The 17,514-nt window shown below is 43.6% G+C and overlaps 1 protein-coding gene across 2 annotated transcripts in view; it reads left to right on the top strand.

The window, feature by feature from the left end:
• The window catches only part of FAM135B (family with sequence similarity 135, member B), a 299,141-nt gene that overhangs the window by 164,484 nt on the left and 117,143 nt on the right, over positions 1 to 17,514 (top strand). For both annotated transcript variants that reach the window (XM_012001609.1, XM_012001610.1), the window contains exons 5-6: positions 4,965 to 5,035; positions 10,747 to 10,920. In XM_012001609.1, the coding sequence (XP_011856999.1) occupies positions 4,965 to 5,035; positions 10,747 to 10,920 (245 nt within the window). The remainder of the gene's footprint in view (positions 1 to 4,964; positions 5,036 to 10,746; positions 10,921 to 17,514) is intronic.

The raw sequence follows: 17,514 nt of genomic DNA, 5'->3' as shown, positions 1-17,514 counted from the left end.
TAGGAAGAGATGTTATAATAACAGTTGCAAAGAGTGAGTCTGGAGGTAGTGTGTATATTTTATTTATATACTCTGTGTAATCCCACAGAAGATTTGGGAAGGCTTACAAAATGCATAGAATAGTAAAAAGAAAAGCTAGCAATGGAATGAGGCAGAGTGGAGGAGAAACACATACAGGAAAATAAAGGCTGGGGTAAAGGTAGGGGACCAAAATGCGCAAACACCCTCTGGATATTTGCTAATGGTGATCCATACATTTAGTGCTAAGCTCCTAGCAGGCAGAGCAAAAAAGCAGATACAATTATTAACAGCAAAATGCTTGCCACTCTGAGGAAGAAGGGGAAAAGATTATATATTAAACACATTTTATGAGCAAGATTGCATTTTCATAGGCTTAAAAAGGAAAAGCATTTTCCAAAGTGTAATTCCTTGCTGCACCGGCATCACAGTCCCCTGGCAGTACTCATACAAAATGCAGATTCATGAGCCCATGCCAGACCTAGTGATTCAGACAGAGGTGGGTTTTTTTTTCTTTTTCTTTTTCTTTTTTTTGTTTGCTGGAAGCAGAGAGGGGCCTGAGTTGATTCAGAGTTTGGATAAGTAGAAAAATGGACAAGATTTCCACAGTAACCAGTTAAGAGCTCCTGAGACAGAAGACGGCAAGGCCCATAAAAAGTAGTAAAGCAGAAGGCAGATTTGGGGGAGAAAGCATTGTTGCTAATGGGCTGGAAACTGGCAGGGACACAAAGCTAGAAAGGAAGGTTGAGGACACAGCATGGAGAGCCATAGAGACTCTGCCGAAGGTCATGTTTCTCTTTTTTTAAAGGTAGGAGTCTCCTTCAGGACAGAAGGAGGAGACCTGGCATTTAGAAAGGTCAGTCTGGCAATAATATAGAAAATGGGGCCCAGGAGACCAAGGGCGTACAGGCAGTTGCTGCTATAGTGCATGGTGTCTTGGTGAGCATCATGGCAGAGGTCGTAACTGTGTGAATGGAAACTGTGTGAGTTGAAAGGGTGAGCTGCATGGCCGCCAAGTGCAGCCCTTAGGACTGGGTTCAGGTTGAGCATAGGAGATGGCAGGCATCATGTAGAAAGGAATGATAAATGGAAGTTGACTCTAAGATTTGGGCATGAAATAGGCTTGGAGTTACTGATAGTCCAGGGTAGTTGGGAGAAGAAAAGCTTCTACTGGGGAGTGAAAGGAGTTGAGGATGAGTTATAAGAACAATCACAAGGATCTTAGCCCTAACAGCGGAGGCAGCGCTCCTTTCACGGGGACACTAGCTGCAGGGGGTCTGTTCCTGCAGACCCCTGATTCGGCGATGGATGAATAAACATACACTGACACACAGATATTCTGCTTTGCCAGTCCAGCTGAGGGTCTGAGCTGCTTAAAGGCTCCAAGCTGAGTTCTGTAAACAGTTGCGACTGGGCCCATATGGGTTAGTGAGGCTCTTATTTATTCAGTAAGACTAATTAACAAAAGTTGTGAGTAAACACCACTAGAGGGTAAAGATTAAAGGCCCGGTTCTCAGGCCTAAAGTAAACACCATTTGCGGGTAATAAACTTCTGCTGACCACCAAGTAGGAGGCAGTAAAGTGTGCCTGGTAGGACAAAGGTTAGTCTTAAGCCCATATAAGTAAACAGGATAGGAAGATTAACTTCCCACATTCTTCTGTACTTGTACCCTAATCTTTCTGGCTCCTGCAAAGAGACCCTGGCTGCCTTCAGCCAAGCAATCTGAAGCTGTGCAAACTCTCAGGCCTTCCAAGAGAGTTTTTGACTATTACTATAACTATCTTTAATATTTTTCCCACCAGCCTGATTGAACCCCAACAAACAGCATCTTATACCTACAAGGTATGTGCTGTACGGCAGGCGCTGTGCTGATTTCTTTGTCTGGAATATTTCATTGAATTATTGCAACAACATGAGAGGTGTTTTACTACTCCTGTTTTACAGATGAGGATACAGTGACTTAGAGAAGGCATTTATCTAAAGTCGTACCACCTGGAAGTTGTAGAGCCAGGGTTTGAACCTGGGCCCTCTGATCATAAAGTCTGTGTTTGTGACCAGCATGCAGGACCACTATGTGAAGTTGGTAGAAGAATGGGTCCTTCATGTGGCCGGGCCCCCTATGGTTGAAAATGACAGCAATAATAATAGCTAACCTTTGTTGAGAATTGTCAGTTCAATTGTAAACAAAGCCCTTTGTGTACATTTTAAAATTTTAATTCACACAATAACAATGCTTTGTGAGTAAATGTAATTATTTTACTCTCATTTTACAGATGAGAAAACAACAGAGAGGTTGACTGGCCCCAGGTCTCATAGATATGAAATGATAGAACTAAGAGTTGTACACATGTATCTTGATTTCAGAAGCTGCTCTCTTAGCTATCAGGCTGCAACAAATCCCAAGATAGTAGTTAAGAATGGAGGAGAAAACAAGAGAGTCACCATTATGAGTTGAAACCAAGCAGTGAGAGAACGTCCCACCTAGAACACACACATGACCATGGGAGAAAGCTGAAGAAATGGAGTCCTTGACAGCATCTGGGATGTGGGACTCTCACTAACTGAGTTTGAGAAAATACCTTTACCACAGGGAGCCTCAGTTTCCTCATGGGTAAATGCAGGACAGTCTTTCCTAACTCATAGTTTTATCCACGTTAAATAAAATAGTATACGTATAATGATAGTTTATTGCCTGCCAAATAATAACTCTTCTGTAAATATTAGCTTCTTATATTATTTCTACTAGTTTGCAGAACTGCTTCCTGTTCGTGAGAAAATGACCCTTGAATGGAGATGATGACTCTAATTGAGATAATGCAGAATAAAGGAAAATCATATGTTTGTATGGTGTGTGTGTGTGTGTGTGTGTGTGTCTTTTTGAAGGGGGGGGTGGGTAGGAAGTCAACAGCCAACCATGGAATAAATGTTTAGAAAAGGCAGTGACTTCATTCTGGAATATCTTGCAAATAAGATTCATTGAAGCATTGTAAAGTTATAGCCCAGCTCAATTTAGCCACAGCTTATCCAGGCCAATGATTTCTCTCCCAGTTCCTAAGGAAACTGCAGCAAGTTTAAAACTGGAGTTTACATTGAATTTTCATTACCCAGGCAAATGCGTGCTCAGAAGGTAGTTGGGAAGCTTACGTTGCCAGTCTCCCTCCCTTCCTGGTGACAAGAGGCTGCAATGCGTTCCTTGTGTGTTTGAAGCTAGGTTCATGATTATGCAAAACAAAGCTAGGAAAGGAAGTTATTTATAGCACTTGGATTCAGCAAAATGTTAACTTTTAAATGCTTTTTTTTAAATAACAAATTTTAAACCCTGGAGACCTAAAGATAAATTCCATCTGTATATCTCTCCATGAATTATGCTTAACCAGGAAGACATTTCCAAAGAGATCTTTGGGTAAGAGATTTCCATCTCAGGAAGATGAGGAGATTCTTGCAAAGAAATGAAAACCAAAAAAGGTGGGGATTGGGGAAAAAGCTTTATTTATTCCTCAAAGATGCATTGATACTTTCTATGTAGCAGACACTATTTCTGGAGCAAGGGATCAAGAATGAATTAAAACTAGTCTCTCTCTTAATCATACAAGGATTACTGGGAACACTACACAAGAAAATAGCCAGGGGCTTTTAGATGCAGGTCAGACGGGTGTCAGTGAATACTGTGAATGGTGGTAGAAGGGACAGCAATTACCTGATCTGAAACAGATCGGGTGATTGAACCGTGAAACAGAGTTTCTAAATGAGTTTCTAAATGCCAGCCCAGCACTCCCAAGTCCAGGGTTTTGTTTTGCTTTGTTTTTTGTTTTTTTGCAGAAGCTAAAAACCCATAATACAAATATGAAATTGCCTGAATTGTAAATGTTTGCAATTTGTTGAAAACATTTTCAAAAATACTATGGGGATTAAACAAGACACATCAGCAGACAATACTTGGCTCACAAGCTTCCAGGTGATAACACCGCCTCCAAAATTGTAATAGGCACCGTTAAATACCAAGATAAACAAGACACGGCATTTTGTGGTTACAGACAAAAAGGGTTGCATCCTGCCTGTGAATGAGGAGGAGGAGGCCAAGTCCTATCACAGGTGTGTAGAACTGACCCTGGGCTGACCTCTGAGTAGAGGTGGTGGCGAGATCTGGTATTTAGCAAGTAACACCCCCTTGAGTTGGGAGTGATGTTAAAAAAGGAGAACTAGGGGTACCATCTTCCAGGTATATAGGAGAAACTGGCAGGAAGGATAAAGATTCCTGTGTTTAAAAAGTATGTTTTCTTTTTTTATTTTTTCTTAAAGCAAAGGATAAATGCGGCCATGGGTAGGACATAAAATGCCAGTGTCTTAAAGTGAAAATGGTTAAATACAATGGATTTCAAGACAAAAATGAAGAAGTTGCTTTCTTATGAAGCTGAGCCACCTGAAGAAGTGACTGCTTTCCCAAACATGAGCTTCCTCCTCTGGACCCGTGGGCCGTGATGCAGGCATGCCTGAGAGGATGCCTGAGGGTTAGAGATGACATTGTTCTGACTTAATCCCATTGCTAGCCAAGTGGAATTTCACTGCGAGTTCCCTGCTCCCTCCTTCCCAAAGGAGGTGCTACGGAACACCTGACTCTTGCCCCAGATGGGATTCTAGATCAAATCCAAATGAGACTCTCGAAAGTCCTGCAATAAAGAAACTTGTTTAGCATTTTTTTTTTTCAAATTGACTTTCCCCAAACTGAGTATGTAAATCCCTTCTTTTTTTCTTTTTGTGTAATACTCCCAGATATCCTGTTCACCCAGAACTCCATGAAACATACATGGAAGTTCTGCTTTTAGCATAAATGGCATTGATTTTTGGACAAGATGGTGTTTCTCTACTTTGGGACGTAGACAAGCTAAGTATTGCATTTGGACAATATTTGACTCCTGAAATCCCTTGGACTTTGTTTCTTTTGCAGATGGAAGATGCGCTGAGTGAAGTAGATTTTCAGCTCAAGGTGGATCTGCACTTTACGGACAGTGAACAGCAGTGAGTGTCATGGAAATGGAAAGTATTGAATTGTAGTAGCACGATGCTCTCCTCCCCGCTTCCCTACTCCTGGGATAGTCTCATAGGCCGTGAATCTCAGAACGTCTCTCAGATAAGCATCTCCTGATAAGCTGCAATGTCCCTTACTCAGGGGTGTGGGCTAAGAAAGTTTGTGTGGTCATTTCAAACCACATACATTTTAGGCAGGCAGCTCAAATGCATACACAGAAATCTCATAACTTGTTGGCTTTATTAACTGGCCCTTTCTCATGTCTGACACCTTCACACATCTTACAATGTGATAATAATTGGGGATTTTAGATTAACGACCCTATGAAGCTACAAATGGCAAATCCCCTTCTGAATCAAAGGAGATTCTCTCAGGATTCAACGTCTTTGTGTGACATATCTGCTGTTATGTTTCAACGCTGAAACTTGAAGCTCCATTTTTCTGTAACCCGCTCATTAAATAAGCAGGAGGCAACTTTCTTCTTTCTCATAACTGCTTTCTTTCGGTTTGTTCTGTGGCCTCTTCTTCCTACCCTGGGCTGAGCTGTCAGGCCACTAAGCTGGGATATTTCCGCTAATGAGTAAGTCATCCTTTTTTTAGGTGTGAAAAGTCCAGTGAAGTATCATATCAGAACTCTAAACCTCATCCATTGTATAACTTCTTTCTGTTGCCTCCTTTCTCTACCTCACCTTCAGATCCAGGCTTTCCTAGCGTAGAAAACTCCCAGTGTAGGAACAGGGCATGGTGGGGGACTTCATATCCCCCATTTCTTCCCCACTGCAGTTTGCAGGTTTTGCAGGGTCAGGCACAGTAAGGAGGGAAACAGTGGAGAAAAGGGCAGGGGTTCATTTGTGAGTAGGATTGTCATATGGTAAACCCTGAATTGGCCTTAGGATGTTCTTGTGAATTCCTTAGAGATAGACTCCTTAGGCACCCCTGACCAGAAGACTCTCACCCAGCCCCATCCCTGCAGTTATCTGATGTAGTGATGCCTCACAAGAGGCTGGGTGACTCATTCCTTGCAAGAAGCTCTTCGGGGGTGGATACTTTTCCAAAGCACACTCATCTGGCCCATGGGAAATGGACACAGACACTTTAACCCCCATTCCACATAACCTCCTCAGCCAAGCCTGCTCACTTTTGTTTAGACCAATCCAGCCACCCTCAGCTTCTCTCCTGATGGCCTTTGCAGAATGAGTTGAGCACTAGGAACTGCATTCCCACTGTTCTAGGGGATACAGGGCAATCTCCCTTGAAGACCTCCCCTCTTGGCTTAGGCAAAGGGAGGAAAACTCCTTCTTTCTCTGTTCTGTTAGCAGAATCTCAGCACACGCTGACCACTATCTGCAAATTAAAGTCAATTTTCACTTCTGGTCTCTGTAACCTCTCCAACAAATGTTTCCCCTTTTCCTTTGGAGAATGGGGAATTGGGAAGCTGATGAGTCAATGCTGGCAGAACTGTTTCCCTCATCCCTTCAAAGTTCAGATTTGGCCAGGGGCAGTGGCTCATGCCTGTTATCCCAGCACTTTGGGAGGCTGAGGTGGAAAGATTGCATGAGCCCAGGACTTCAAGTTTACGGTGTGTCATGATTGTGCCACTGCACTCCAGCCTGGGTGACAGAGCAAGATCCTGTCTCAAAAACAAAACAAAACAAAACAAAAAACAATAAAAAAAAGGTCAGATTTCTTCACAGAACTTCTTCCCCTTCTCAAGGACTGTCCTATCTCTGAAATCTGTCTAATCCGTTATGGGACTGTTCATAACATGAGGAGTTGAGTCCAAGGGGATTTGAACCAAAGATGGATGTCTGCTGAAGTGTTAGGGACTTGATCGTGTATGGGAATTGAGAAGGGGCATCCACTGATGTGTAGCCAGTCTTGCCTGGTCCCTGGGCTGGCAGGAGTATCTGTCCATGGTCGTGCCACAGTCTGGGTTCAACTTCACAGATGCCTCATTTTTGTCTCTATCTGGACCCCAGCCCTCTGGCCACCTGCCTTTCTCATCACATCTGCTTTCTCCTTAGCAGGATAGTGTAGAGACTTGAGGAATCCTACCTGCTTTACCCCATCACCAGGACTTGTTCTAGCACCATACTGAACTCAGACGCCCTAAAAGAGGCTGGCCTTCTTCCCGAGCTATAAACTCAGAAGTAAAGCCCTGACGTTATGGTGCTCCTATTTTCCTCTAACCATCTGGGGTTTCTGTCATTAACACCTCCAGTAACCCACCCCGCCCTATCACTCTGTTCCACTTCCTTCCCAGACATTCATTCATAGCTTTATGGTAGACATTTCCAATTCATCACAGAACCTTGCGGCTAACTCCAAGCTCAGCCTAGAAATCAGCCTCCCACCTGCCCTCCATGTGATAAGCCATAGTGTACACAGTAAATGAGACTTTCTGTTCAGCAAAACAGTAGTTAATGGAGAGCCTGTATACCGGTGACTGGTTTAATCAAAGTGTATAAAACTCAGCAACCTAGACTCTGCACTCATTAACTATAAAACATTGGGGAAGTCTCACACTTTCATAAATCTCAGTAGCTTCAGTTATAAAATAGATATCATTATAGAATACATACCTCATAGGTCTGTTTGATGATTAAGAGAGACAATATATGTAGCAGGCCAAGTACACAATCTGATGGATAAATGTCTTCTTGCTCTTTATGGCTTCTTAGCTGGAAGTGAGGCCAGGCTTCAATGTGTTGCTTCCTCTCCCAAGCACTTAATAATAATAGTAATAAGGGTTTTCATGAACTATAAGATTAGCTAAGATGAACAGGAAGTCAGAGGCTGGGGAAGATTGAAAATGCCACATTTTTAAATTTTCATAAATTGAGTTTAAGGATGACAAGGCATCCGTGGCATATCCTGGGGTGGACATTAGGCTCTGAAACATGACCAAGTCATCTGGCTTCTTTAGCATCATATAGGCCTGGGTGGGAACAAAATGGAGAAGCAGAGCCTCTCATATTGGGACAGAAGAGCTCCTGAAATTTGTCTTTTCTGGTGGCTCTCAATGCAGGTGGGAGGAATCTGACCCCTGGAGACATGTGGCCTTGCCCAGAGACATGTTTGGTTATCACAGCTGAGGAGGATGCTTGAGGGGAGATGTGAGCACAGTAAGGGCGGGGCTTCACTTCTGACTTTATAGATCCGAAAGAAGGCCAACCTCTTCTAGGGCCTTAGAACAAGTCCCAGGAATGGTATGAAGCAGACAGGATTGTCACACTTAGATATTGCCATCTAGTGAGTGAAGGCCAGATATGCTGCTGCACGTCGTACAGTGCACAAGTTAGCAGCGCCCCCTCCCACCACAAGAAAGCATGACTCGGTCCCCAAAGCAATGTTATGAGGTGAGGAAACTGTGCTTTATTCTAATCGCATATTTGTACCTGTTCCTCTGCAAAGACCCATCAGAACCTGTTTGCACAGGGATGGGGACCTCACTCCTTCACATCATGGCCCATTCTGCCCTGAATAGTTCTGCTGATTGGGAAATTCTTCTTTATTTCAAGGAACGATTCATCCCTGTGCATCTGCCCTCAGTAGACTTCAGTTTTATTTCTTGTGACCACCCAGACAAATCCCAAGTCTGGATGGCAGTTCAGAAAAGAAATCTTCTTGGCCAGGCACGGTGGTTCTCACCTGTAATCCCAGCACTTTGGTAGGCCAAGGCAAGAGGATTACTTTTGGTCAGGAATTCAAGACCAGCCTGGCCAACATGGTGAAACCCCATCTCTACTAAAAAATACAAAAATTAGCTGGGTGTGGGCTCAGGCTTGTAATCCCGGCTACTTGGGAGGTTGAGGTGGGAAGTTTTCTTGAACCCAGGAGGCGGAGGTTGCAGTGAGCCGAGATTACACCACAGTACTCCAGCCTGGCAGCCTGGGTGACAGAGTGAGACTCCATCTCAAAAAAATAAAAAAGAAACCTTATTTATGTCATTTCCAGGTTAAATACTAGGGCTATTTCTGTGTGTGTTTTTTGTTTGTTTAATTTGTTTGCTTTATTTCCCTTATAAGAACTCAGACACTGTCCTATCAGTGCAATCAAGTTTACCACCATCATTTCAGAGCTTAGAGACCTCCCTGCACCACCACCAGGACCTAAGTTTTATCTCCATTTTGGATATATCTCTTTAAGAGCACAGGAGAGTTACCACCTCTTCATTCTTAATTCTTTACTTTTACTAATGTGGCTTAAATTCTTGTGAACATTTTTGCCGTCTTTGCTACACTGATATGTATTTAACATTCTGTTGTTCAAGCCCTAGGGATATATCTGTGATTCGTAGGAACCTGAGTCTGACTGGATTCAAAGCAATATTGAGCAGTAACTCAGAAATAACTGTGAATCAGGAAGACCTGGTCCAAGATTACATTTTTGTCTTGTGGCTTTAATTAACTCTTGTTGACTTTACTTCCTTTTCTACAAACAGAATAATGCCAATAAATACCTCCTATAATTGCCATGCAGATTAAAGGGAAAAGTACCATGTTCAGTTCATAATAAGCTCTCAATACATTGTAGCCAGAATTAAAAATAATGTAAATGTTAACACCTTGCTGAGATTCATGGGGTAGACCCTTCATCCTCTCCCCAACAGGTTTCTTTCTGGTACCAGGGGACCATTATTCATATTCAATCTATGGAGTCATCCTGAGCTCCCATAATTTAGCTGGCTCTTTCACTTCGCCTTTGTTTGCACACAAGCAACAAGGGTTTCAAGGAAGCAAAGCCCGTGGTGTTGGGTCTTCAGAGGCTGCTCCCTCCATCTGGCCCTTTCTGTGCTTCATTTCCTTATCTATGGATGGAGGACAAGCATTTCCTCTCTGCTTTCCTCGTGAAAGATGCTCCTCCCAGGTTTGCCTTGTGTTCTGCTTCAGAGAAATTTGCACAGCTCAAATGACCGGTTCTCAGGATTTGAGATTAGTGCTGGGTCTTCCTGGGGCGAACATGGCCCCAGGTTTTATATAGGTAACAACCAATCTTCTTTTAATCATCAAAGATGCTGTGACAGTTGGTTTGATCTCTTAGACTCAGATACGTGTCAGTTACAAAATACTGGAGCAGACATTGGGGAACCCTTGATGAAACTAGTCAGATTATTTAAGCACTGTGCTTTGGGTGTCATTCATTCTTTTGTTCATTCAGTCAGTCAATTGTTCATTTTAATCTGTATTTATATTCTCAATACCTGCCAGATACTAGGCTAGGTATTGGGATTATAAAGATGCATTAATCATAGTCCCTTAAGTGGTAGGAATCTGTTCGAAAACATAGGCTCACACAGTCAGTGCAGCATTATGAGGAAAGCGCTGGACATCTGGACATCTGTGGGGGAAATAAAAATGAAGTGGAAAAAGGAGGAGGCTTCAGTGTTGAAGAGTCTTGAAAAGCTAGTGTGTGCTTCCTATCCATCACTGACACATGAGCTTGATGTCCCTGACAATGCAGCATGTCACCAGATCTGTTGTGTAGCAGCTGTGTGATATCCAGTAATACCTCTGAACCCTGGTTTTCTCATCTGCCAGTGATGGGAAAAATGATCTCTACCAGGCAGAGCACTTGCAGGACTGAATAAGACGATGTATGCATGGTGCTTGGCCAATGGAGAGGCTTAATACAGATATGCTAGGATGACAGCAGGGGCAACCCACCATTTCTCACATGAGCTCACATGCTTGCCTTCTAGGTTGAGGGATGTGGCCGGGGCACCGATGGTCAGCAGCCGCACGCTTGGCCTGCACTTCCACCCCCGGAATGGTCTGCACCACCAGGTCCCGGTCATGTTCGACTATTTCCACCTGTCTGTGATCTCAGTGACCGTCCATGCTGCCCTGGTGGCTCTGCAGCAGCCCTTGATCAGGTATGAAGTTTGGAGGCAGCCCTGATATGTGGGACCTACCTTCCATTGCAGGTGTGGTGGAGGGGCAGGGAGTTTTCCAGGAGAGATCAGCACACGCAAGGGAGTTTCTCTAAGGCTGCAGGTTTAAGCTTTGGTTCTCACTGAGGAGCATGGGAGAGAGTAAGTAGGAGGTCCCAAGGGGAGACTGGTGTGGGACCCGGAAGTCAAAAACCTGCAAACTATGGCTTACACCAGGAAGACTTGGAGTCTGGCTTCACATTTTTCTAACTGTGCCTTCTTTCAGAAGTCATTTAATGTTCCTGAGCCATATAATCCTCTGCAACAGGGACACTAATGTGTATCCCATCTACATAAGATTTTAGTGAATCTCAAATGAAGATAATGCCAGGGACATGATAGGGGCTTAGTTTTCTTTTTCTTCCCCAAGTAGTTATTTGTTCAAATGTAGAAGGTTTATTTATTTATTTATTTATTTATTTATTCGAGATGGAGTCTTGCTGTTGTTGCCCAGGCTGGAGTGCAATGGCACAACCTCGGCTTGCTGCAACTTCCGGTTCCCGGGGTTAAGTGATTCTCCTGCCTCAGCCTCCTGAGTAGCTGGGATTACGGGCACCTGCCACCAAGCCCAGCTAATTTTTGTAATTTTTAGTAGACCTGGGGTTTCACCATGTTGGCCAGGCTGGTCTCAAACTCTTGACCTCAGGTTATCCACCCTCCTCAGCCTCTCAAAGTGCTGGGATTCCAGGCATGAGCCACCGTGCCCAGCCCATGCATATGGTTTGATTCTTCCTTTCTGTGAATTTTCCCAGAACATGTTCAAGATCATGTGAACCACTGAGGTTCTATGAATGTCCCAAGTGGAGGGACAGAACTGACAACATGTAGCATATTGTACTGTGCTTGCCTGTCTTCATACCTACTCCGAGCATGGCCAGATCGGTGCATGAAATAATTTCAAAACATTACATATGCACATGGGCAAAAGTTGCATGTGTGCAGTGTTTATGCATAGAATGTTGTAGCATGGCATTTCCAAAAGGAATCTTTCCTAATTTCCCTTCTCTGAATGGCTTCTTAGTGCTGAGAGTTTAAGTGCAGGTACAGGAGACTAGAATTTTCACTACGTTTGCTGTTCCTGTCCTGAAGCCCCTGTTCTCTGCTGGGGTCAGAGAGTAGGAAATTAGTTACCCAATCTGACCCATGCCATGTGATCAGGAGCTGGTGCCCCTGGAGGTGTGATCCAGTGACCACATCCATCTGCTGGGTTCCTTTCCTGGCTCCATTATTCTTTTACTCAATGGGTATTTACTGGGGGCCTGCTGTGCTCTAGGAAAAGTGTAAGAGAATATGCAGTACATTCTACTATGGAATATAGAAATACTTTGGAATAGATCTTTCCCTCAGTGAGTTCACAGTCCAATGAAGTGGGCCCATTTGCATTTGTGAAGTTATGCTGTTGTGGTAGAGATTGGTAGAAAATGTTACAATATTCACAGTTACAGAAACAAAGGAGAGCAGACCTGACCTTGGGAAGTGACAGGAGATATAGAATCCAGAAAGCAGCAGAGAGTATTATCATCCTGTGAAGAATATTCCCAAAGGATATTCCCTAGCTCCTAACGCACTCCAAGGCTGGCAAATCACGTCCTCAATGCAGAGTTAAGGGCATGATCTGTCTGCCCTCCATGAGGTGAGGCTAGCGAGGTCAGGTCCTGCGATTAGCAGGCTGTCACTGCTGAAGATGAGGCAAGAGAAGGTGACAGACAGCCTGCGGTAGGAAAGGCAGAGCTTCCTGCAGCAGATTCTGGGGCCCTGGGATCAAATTGTTCTTTCATCGGCTGGAGTCAAGACCATCTTATCATCTAGCCCTACCACTTACTTTTTGGGGAATTCTTGGATAAGTCACCTAACTTTTCTAGCGTCTGTTTCAACATATAAGTCAATGAATGAGTCATAAGTAATTTCCATTTATTTTATTTTATTTTTATTGTTTTTTTGTTTTGTTTTGTTTTTTGAGACAGGGTCTCATTCTGTCTGTCACCCAAGCTAGAGCACAGCAATGCAAATTCAGCTCACTGCAACCTCTGCCAACTGGGCTCAAGTGATCCTCCTGCCTCAGCCCCCCAAGTAGCTGGGACTACAGGCAGGAGCCACCATGCCCAGCTAAATTTTTTTAATTTTTTGTAGAGACAGGGTTTCACCAAGTTGGTCATACTGGTCTCAAACTCCTGAGGTCACGCAATCCACCTACCTCAGCCTCCCAAAGTGCTAGGATTGCAGGTGTGAGCCACTGCACCAAGCCGAACATTTTTAAAAAATGAGATGTGATACTAACCCAACAGGGATGATGAGAAGGTGCAATGGGATGAGGTGTATAGTGCTGCACGTGGCGAAAACATGCTTCCTTCAAGGTGGGTGGCGAAAGCTTTGGCCACTTCTAGAGAGGCCATGTCTGGAAACTCTGAGATAAATCAAGTCTGACATCATTAAAGTCTCAGAGTCCGGCAGAAACACACGTAGACCAAACTCTAATTCTGAGCAATACCTGTTAAGTGAGTGGAGTGGGAACCCAGTGTAGGGTAGGAATTAAAGGGATGGTTTTTAGGGTTAGACAGACCCATGTTGCAAATCTGAGCCCTCTGCTTGTTAACTCTGTTAGTTTGAGCATGTGAGTTTCAGTTTCAGTACATACCAGAACGCTTTTAGAAGGATTAAATGAGACAGCACATGTAAAACCCTTGGCCATTAATTCAGTTGATTGTTATTTAGCACCTCTCGTATTCCAAGCCCTCACCTAGGCCTCATGTCTAGTACATAATAAGCATTTAATAAATGGTATGTAATCGTTAGCATGGGAAAGAAGCAACTCTACTTCAGGGACATGAGAGAAATCTTTCTAGAAGAAACAGTCTTTGTGCTACACCTAGAGGACAAGAGACTGTGACAGTGAAAAGTGAATTTGGGATGGTAAATTGGAGTTACGGTTTAATACAGTAATTAATGACACATTAAAGAATTGAGAATTTGTTTATTGTATTAAAAGGAGGCACTGAATGTTTTCAGCAGGAGAGTTACCCGGTAAGATCTATGTTTTGTAAAGACTCCAGCAGCTTTGAGTTGGTTAGACTGGAAGTTACATCAGATTAGAGGCCAGTTTGTTAATGCAAAGTGTTTATGCCAACTGAAAGGGCAGAGGGCAGGTGTATTAGTCTGTTCTCACTCTGCTATGAAGAAATAATTGGCACTGGGTAATGTATAAAGGAAAGAGGTTTAACTGACCCACAGTTCCACAGTGCTGGGGAGGCCTCAGGAAACATACAATCATGGTGGAAGTGGAAGAAAACACATCCCTCTTCACATGGCAGCATCAAGGAGAAGTGCTGGGCAAAAGGGGAAAAGCCCTTTATAAAACCATCAGATCTTGTGAGCATTCACTCACTATCACAAGAACAGCATGGAGGTAACTGCCCTCATGATTCAGTTACCTCCCACCAGATCCCTCCCACCACATGTGGGGATTATGGGAACTATAATTCAAGATGAACTCTGGGTAGAGACATAGCCAAACCATATCATTTCACCCTGATCCTTTCCAAATCTCATGTCCTTACATTTCAAAACACCATCATGCCTTTCCAACAGTCCCCCAAAGTCTTAATTCATTTCAGCATTAACCCAAAAGTCCAAGTCTAAAGTCTCAACTGAGACAAGGCAAGTCCCTTCTGCCTATGAGCCTGCAAAATCAGAAGCAAGTTAGTTATTTCCTAGATACATTGAGGGTACAGGCATTGGGTAAATATATCTATTCCAAATTGGCCAAAACAAAGGGGTTACAGGTCCCATGCAAGTCCAAAATCTAATAAGGCAGTAATTAAATCTCAAAGCTCTGAAATAATCCCCTTTGACTCCATCTCTCACATCCAGGTCATGCTGATGCAAGAGGTGAGCTCCCATGGCCTTGGGTAGCAATGCCCCTTGATTTTGCAGGGTACAGTCTCCTCTACTGGTTGCTTTCATGGGCTGATGTTGAGTGTGGCTTTTCCAGGCACATGGGGCAAGCTATCGGTGGATCTACTATTCTGGAGTCTGGAGGATGGTGGCCCTCTTGTCATAGCTCCATTAGGCCATGTCCCAGTGGGGTCTCGTGTGGGGGTTCTGACCCTGTATTTCCCTTCTGCCCTGCCCTAGCAGAGATTCTCCATGAGGGATCTGCTCCTGCAGCAAACTTCTGCCTGGACATCCAGGAGTTTCCATATAGCCTCTGAAATCTAGGCGGAGATTCTCAAACCTCAATTCTTGACTTCTGTGCACCTGCAGGCTCAACATCAAGTGGAGGCTGCCAAGGCTTGAGGCTTCCACCCTCTGAAGCCATGGGCTGAGCTATACCTTGGCCCCTTTTAGTCACAACTGGAGCAGCTGGGACACAGGGCACCAAGTCCCTAGGCTGCGCACAGCAAGGGGGCCCTGGTCCCAGGTCCTCAAAACCATTTTTTCTTCCTGGGCCTCTGGGCCTGTGATGGGAGGGGTTTCCAAGAAGGTCTCTGGAATGCCCTAGAGACATTTTCCCCATTTCCTTGGTGATTAACATTGGGTCCCTCATTACTTATGCAAATTTCTGCAGCAGGCTTGAGTCTCTTTCTAGAAAATGGGTTTTTCTTTTCTATTGCATCATCAGGCTGCAAATTTTCCAAACTTTTATGCTCTGTTCCCTCTTGAAAGCTTTACCACTTAGAAATTTCTTCCGCCAGATACCCTAAATCATCTCTCTCAAGTTCAAAATTCCACAGATCTCTAGGGAAGGGGGAGCATGTTGCCAGTCTCTTTATTAAAGCGTAGCAAGAATCACCTTTGTTCCAGTTCCCAAGAAGTTCCTAATCTCCATCTGAGACACCTCACCCTGGACTTCATTGCCCTTATCACTATCAGCAATTTGGTTAAGGCCATTCAACATGTCTCTAGGAAGTTCCAAACTTTACCACATCTTCCTGTCTTCTGAGCCCTCCAAGCCTCTAGGAAATTCCAAACTTTCCCACATTTTCCTGTCTTCTTCTGAGCCCTTCAAATTGTTCCAACTTCTGCCTGTTACTCAGTTCTAAAGTCACTGCCACATTTTGTGGTACCAGTTTACTGTATTATTCCATTCCTATACTGCTATAAAGAAATACCCAAGGCTGGGTAATTAATAAAGAAAAGAGGTTTAATTGACTCACAGTTCTGCTGGGCTGAGGTAGCCTCAGGAAGCTTACAATCATGGTGGAAGGGGAAGCAAACATGTCCTTCTTCACATGACAGCAGCAAGGAGAAGTGCTGAGCAAATAGGGGAAAGCCCCTTATAAAACCATAAGATCTCATGAGAAGGAACTCACTGCAGGAGAACAGCATGGAGGTAACCACCCCCATGATTCAATTACCTCTCACTGGGTCCCTAGCACAACATGTGGGTATTACAAAAACTACAATTCAAGATGAGATTTGGGTGAGGACACAGTGAAACCATATCAGCAGGCTTCACTCCCATTTTATAATGGGGGCCCTGATACTATCCTAATGAGAATTTGGGAATCAGAAATCTTAGTAAAATGTTTAACCTTCCGACCGAAAGAGTCTTGCAAGTTTGTCTGCAGAAACCTTGGTGGAGTGAAACACAGATATAAATTCACAGTAAGGGCTAGATTTTTCCAGGGATGGGGGTAAAAATAGAACTGTCTTCTGTCTTCTGTCTTCTGGATTTTGCAGGAAGAACTTCTATCAGTTGGATCACAGCAACTGGAAACAAAGGGAACCCTTTAAGCTTGTGGGAAATGCCTGTCAAATAGGGCAAGCACTAACTTTTCCAGAAAAGTGGTTAAATCCAATTATCATGAAACAGGTGTGAAACTAACATTTAACCTCCAAAACCCCTTAGCCTTCACTAAAACAAGCTGAAGCAAAGAATCCATTTTTAACTCCCAAATGGATATGATTGGATTTCACTTGAGGGATTCAGATCCACCAGAAAAGCTAATTAAGTAAATAACAAGTTATTTTAGTTGTTAATCTGCAGTCTGTCCAGTGAATGTGCCAGGAATATCCACATACACACTTTCTACTTTTCTTGTGGATGTTCCTTTTATCCATCTTCCAGGTAAATTATAGAGTTTCTTCAACTTGCAATTCAAAAGAAATCAGAACAGTGATTCTATTTTATTATATGTGTGGTATTAACAACAGATAGCTCCTAGCATTGATGGAAGCCTTGCTGCTTGTCAGACACTGTACTGGAAGCTGCCCCTAGCTTATCCCATGGGACCCCCCACAACCACCAAATGGCTAGTGTGCTGGTATCAAACCTTCTGATAGGAAGAAGCAGAGTAGGGAGATTAAAAACTTGCCTTAGGTCACACAGCCTTTAGGGAGTTGAACCCTGAGAGGCTGGCTTTATTGCCCCCTCGCTGATTGGCCATACTCTGAGGATCATCTCTAGACAAATTCTTTTTATTATTATTATTATTATACTTTAAGTTCTAGGGTACATGTGCATAACGTGCAGGTTTGTTACATATGTATACTTGTGGCATGTTGGTGTGCTGCATCCATCAACTCGTCAGCACCCAT

The sequence above is a fragment of the Mandrillus leucophaeus genome, unplaced genomic scaffold, assembly GCF_000951045.1.
Source record: "Mandrillus leucophaeus isolate KB7577 unplaced genomic scaffold, Mleu.le_1.0 Scaffold667, whole genome shotgun sequence".
NCBI lineage: Eukaryota > Metazoa > Chordata > Mammalia > Primates > Cercopithecidae > Mandrillus > Mandrillus leucophaeus.
Note: the sequence above shows the minus strand (reverse complement) of the source record. Positions and strands in the feature narration are given on the sequence as shown.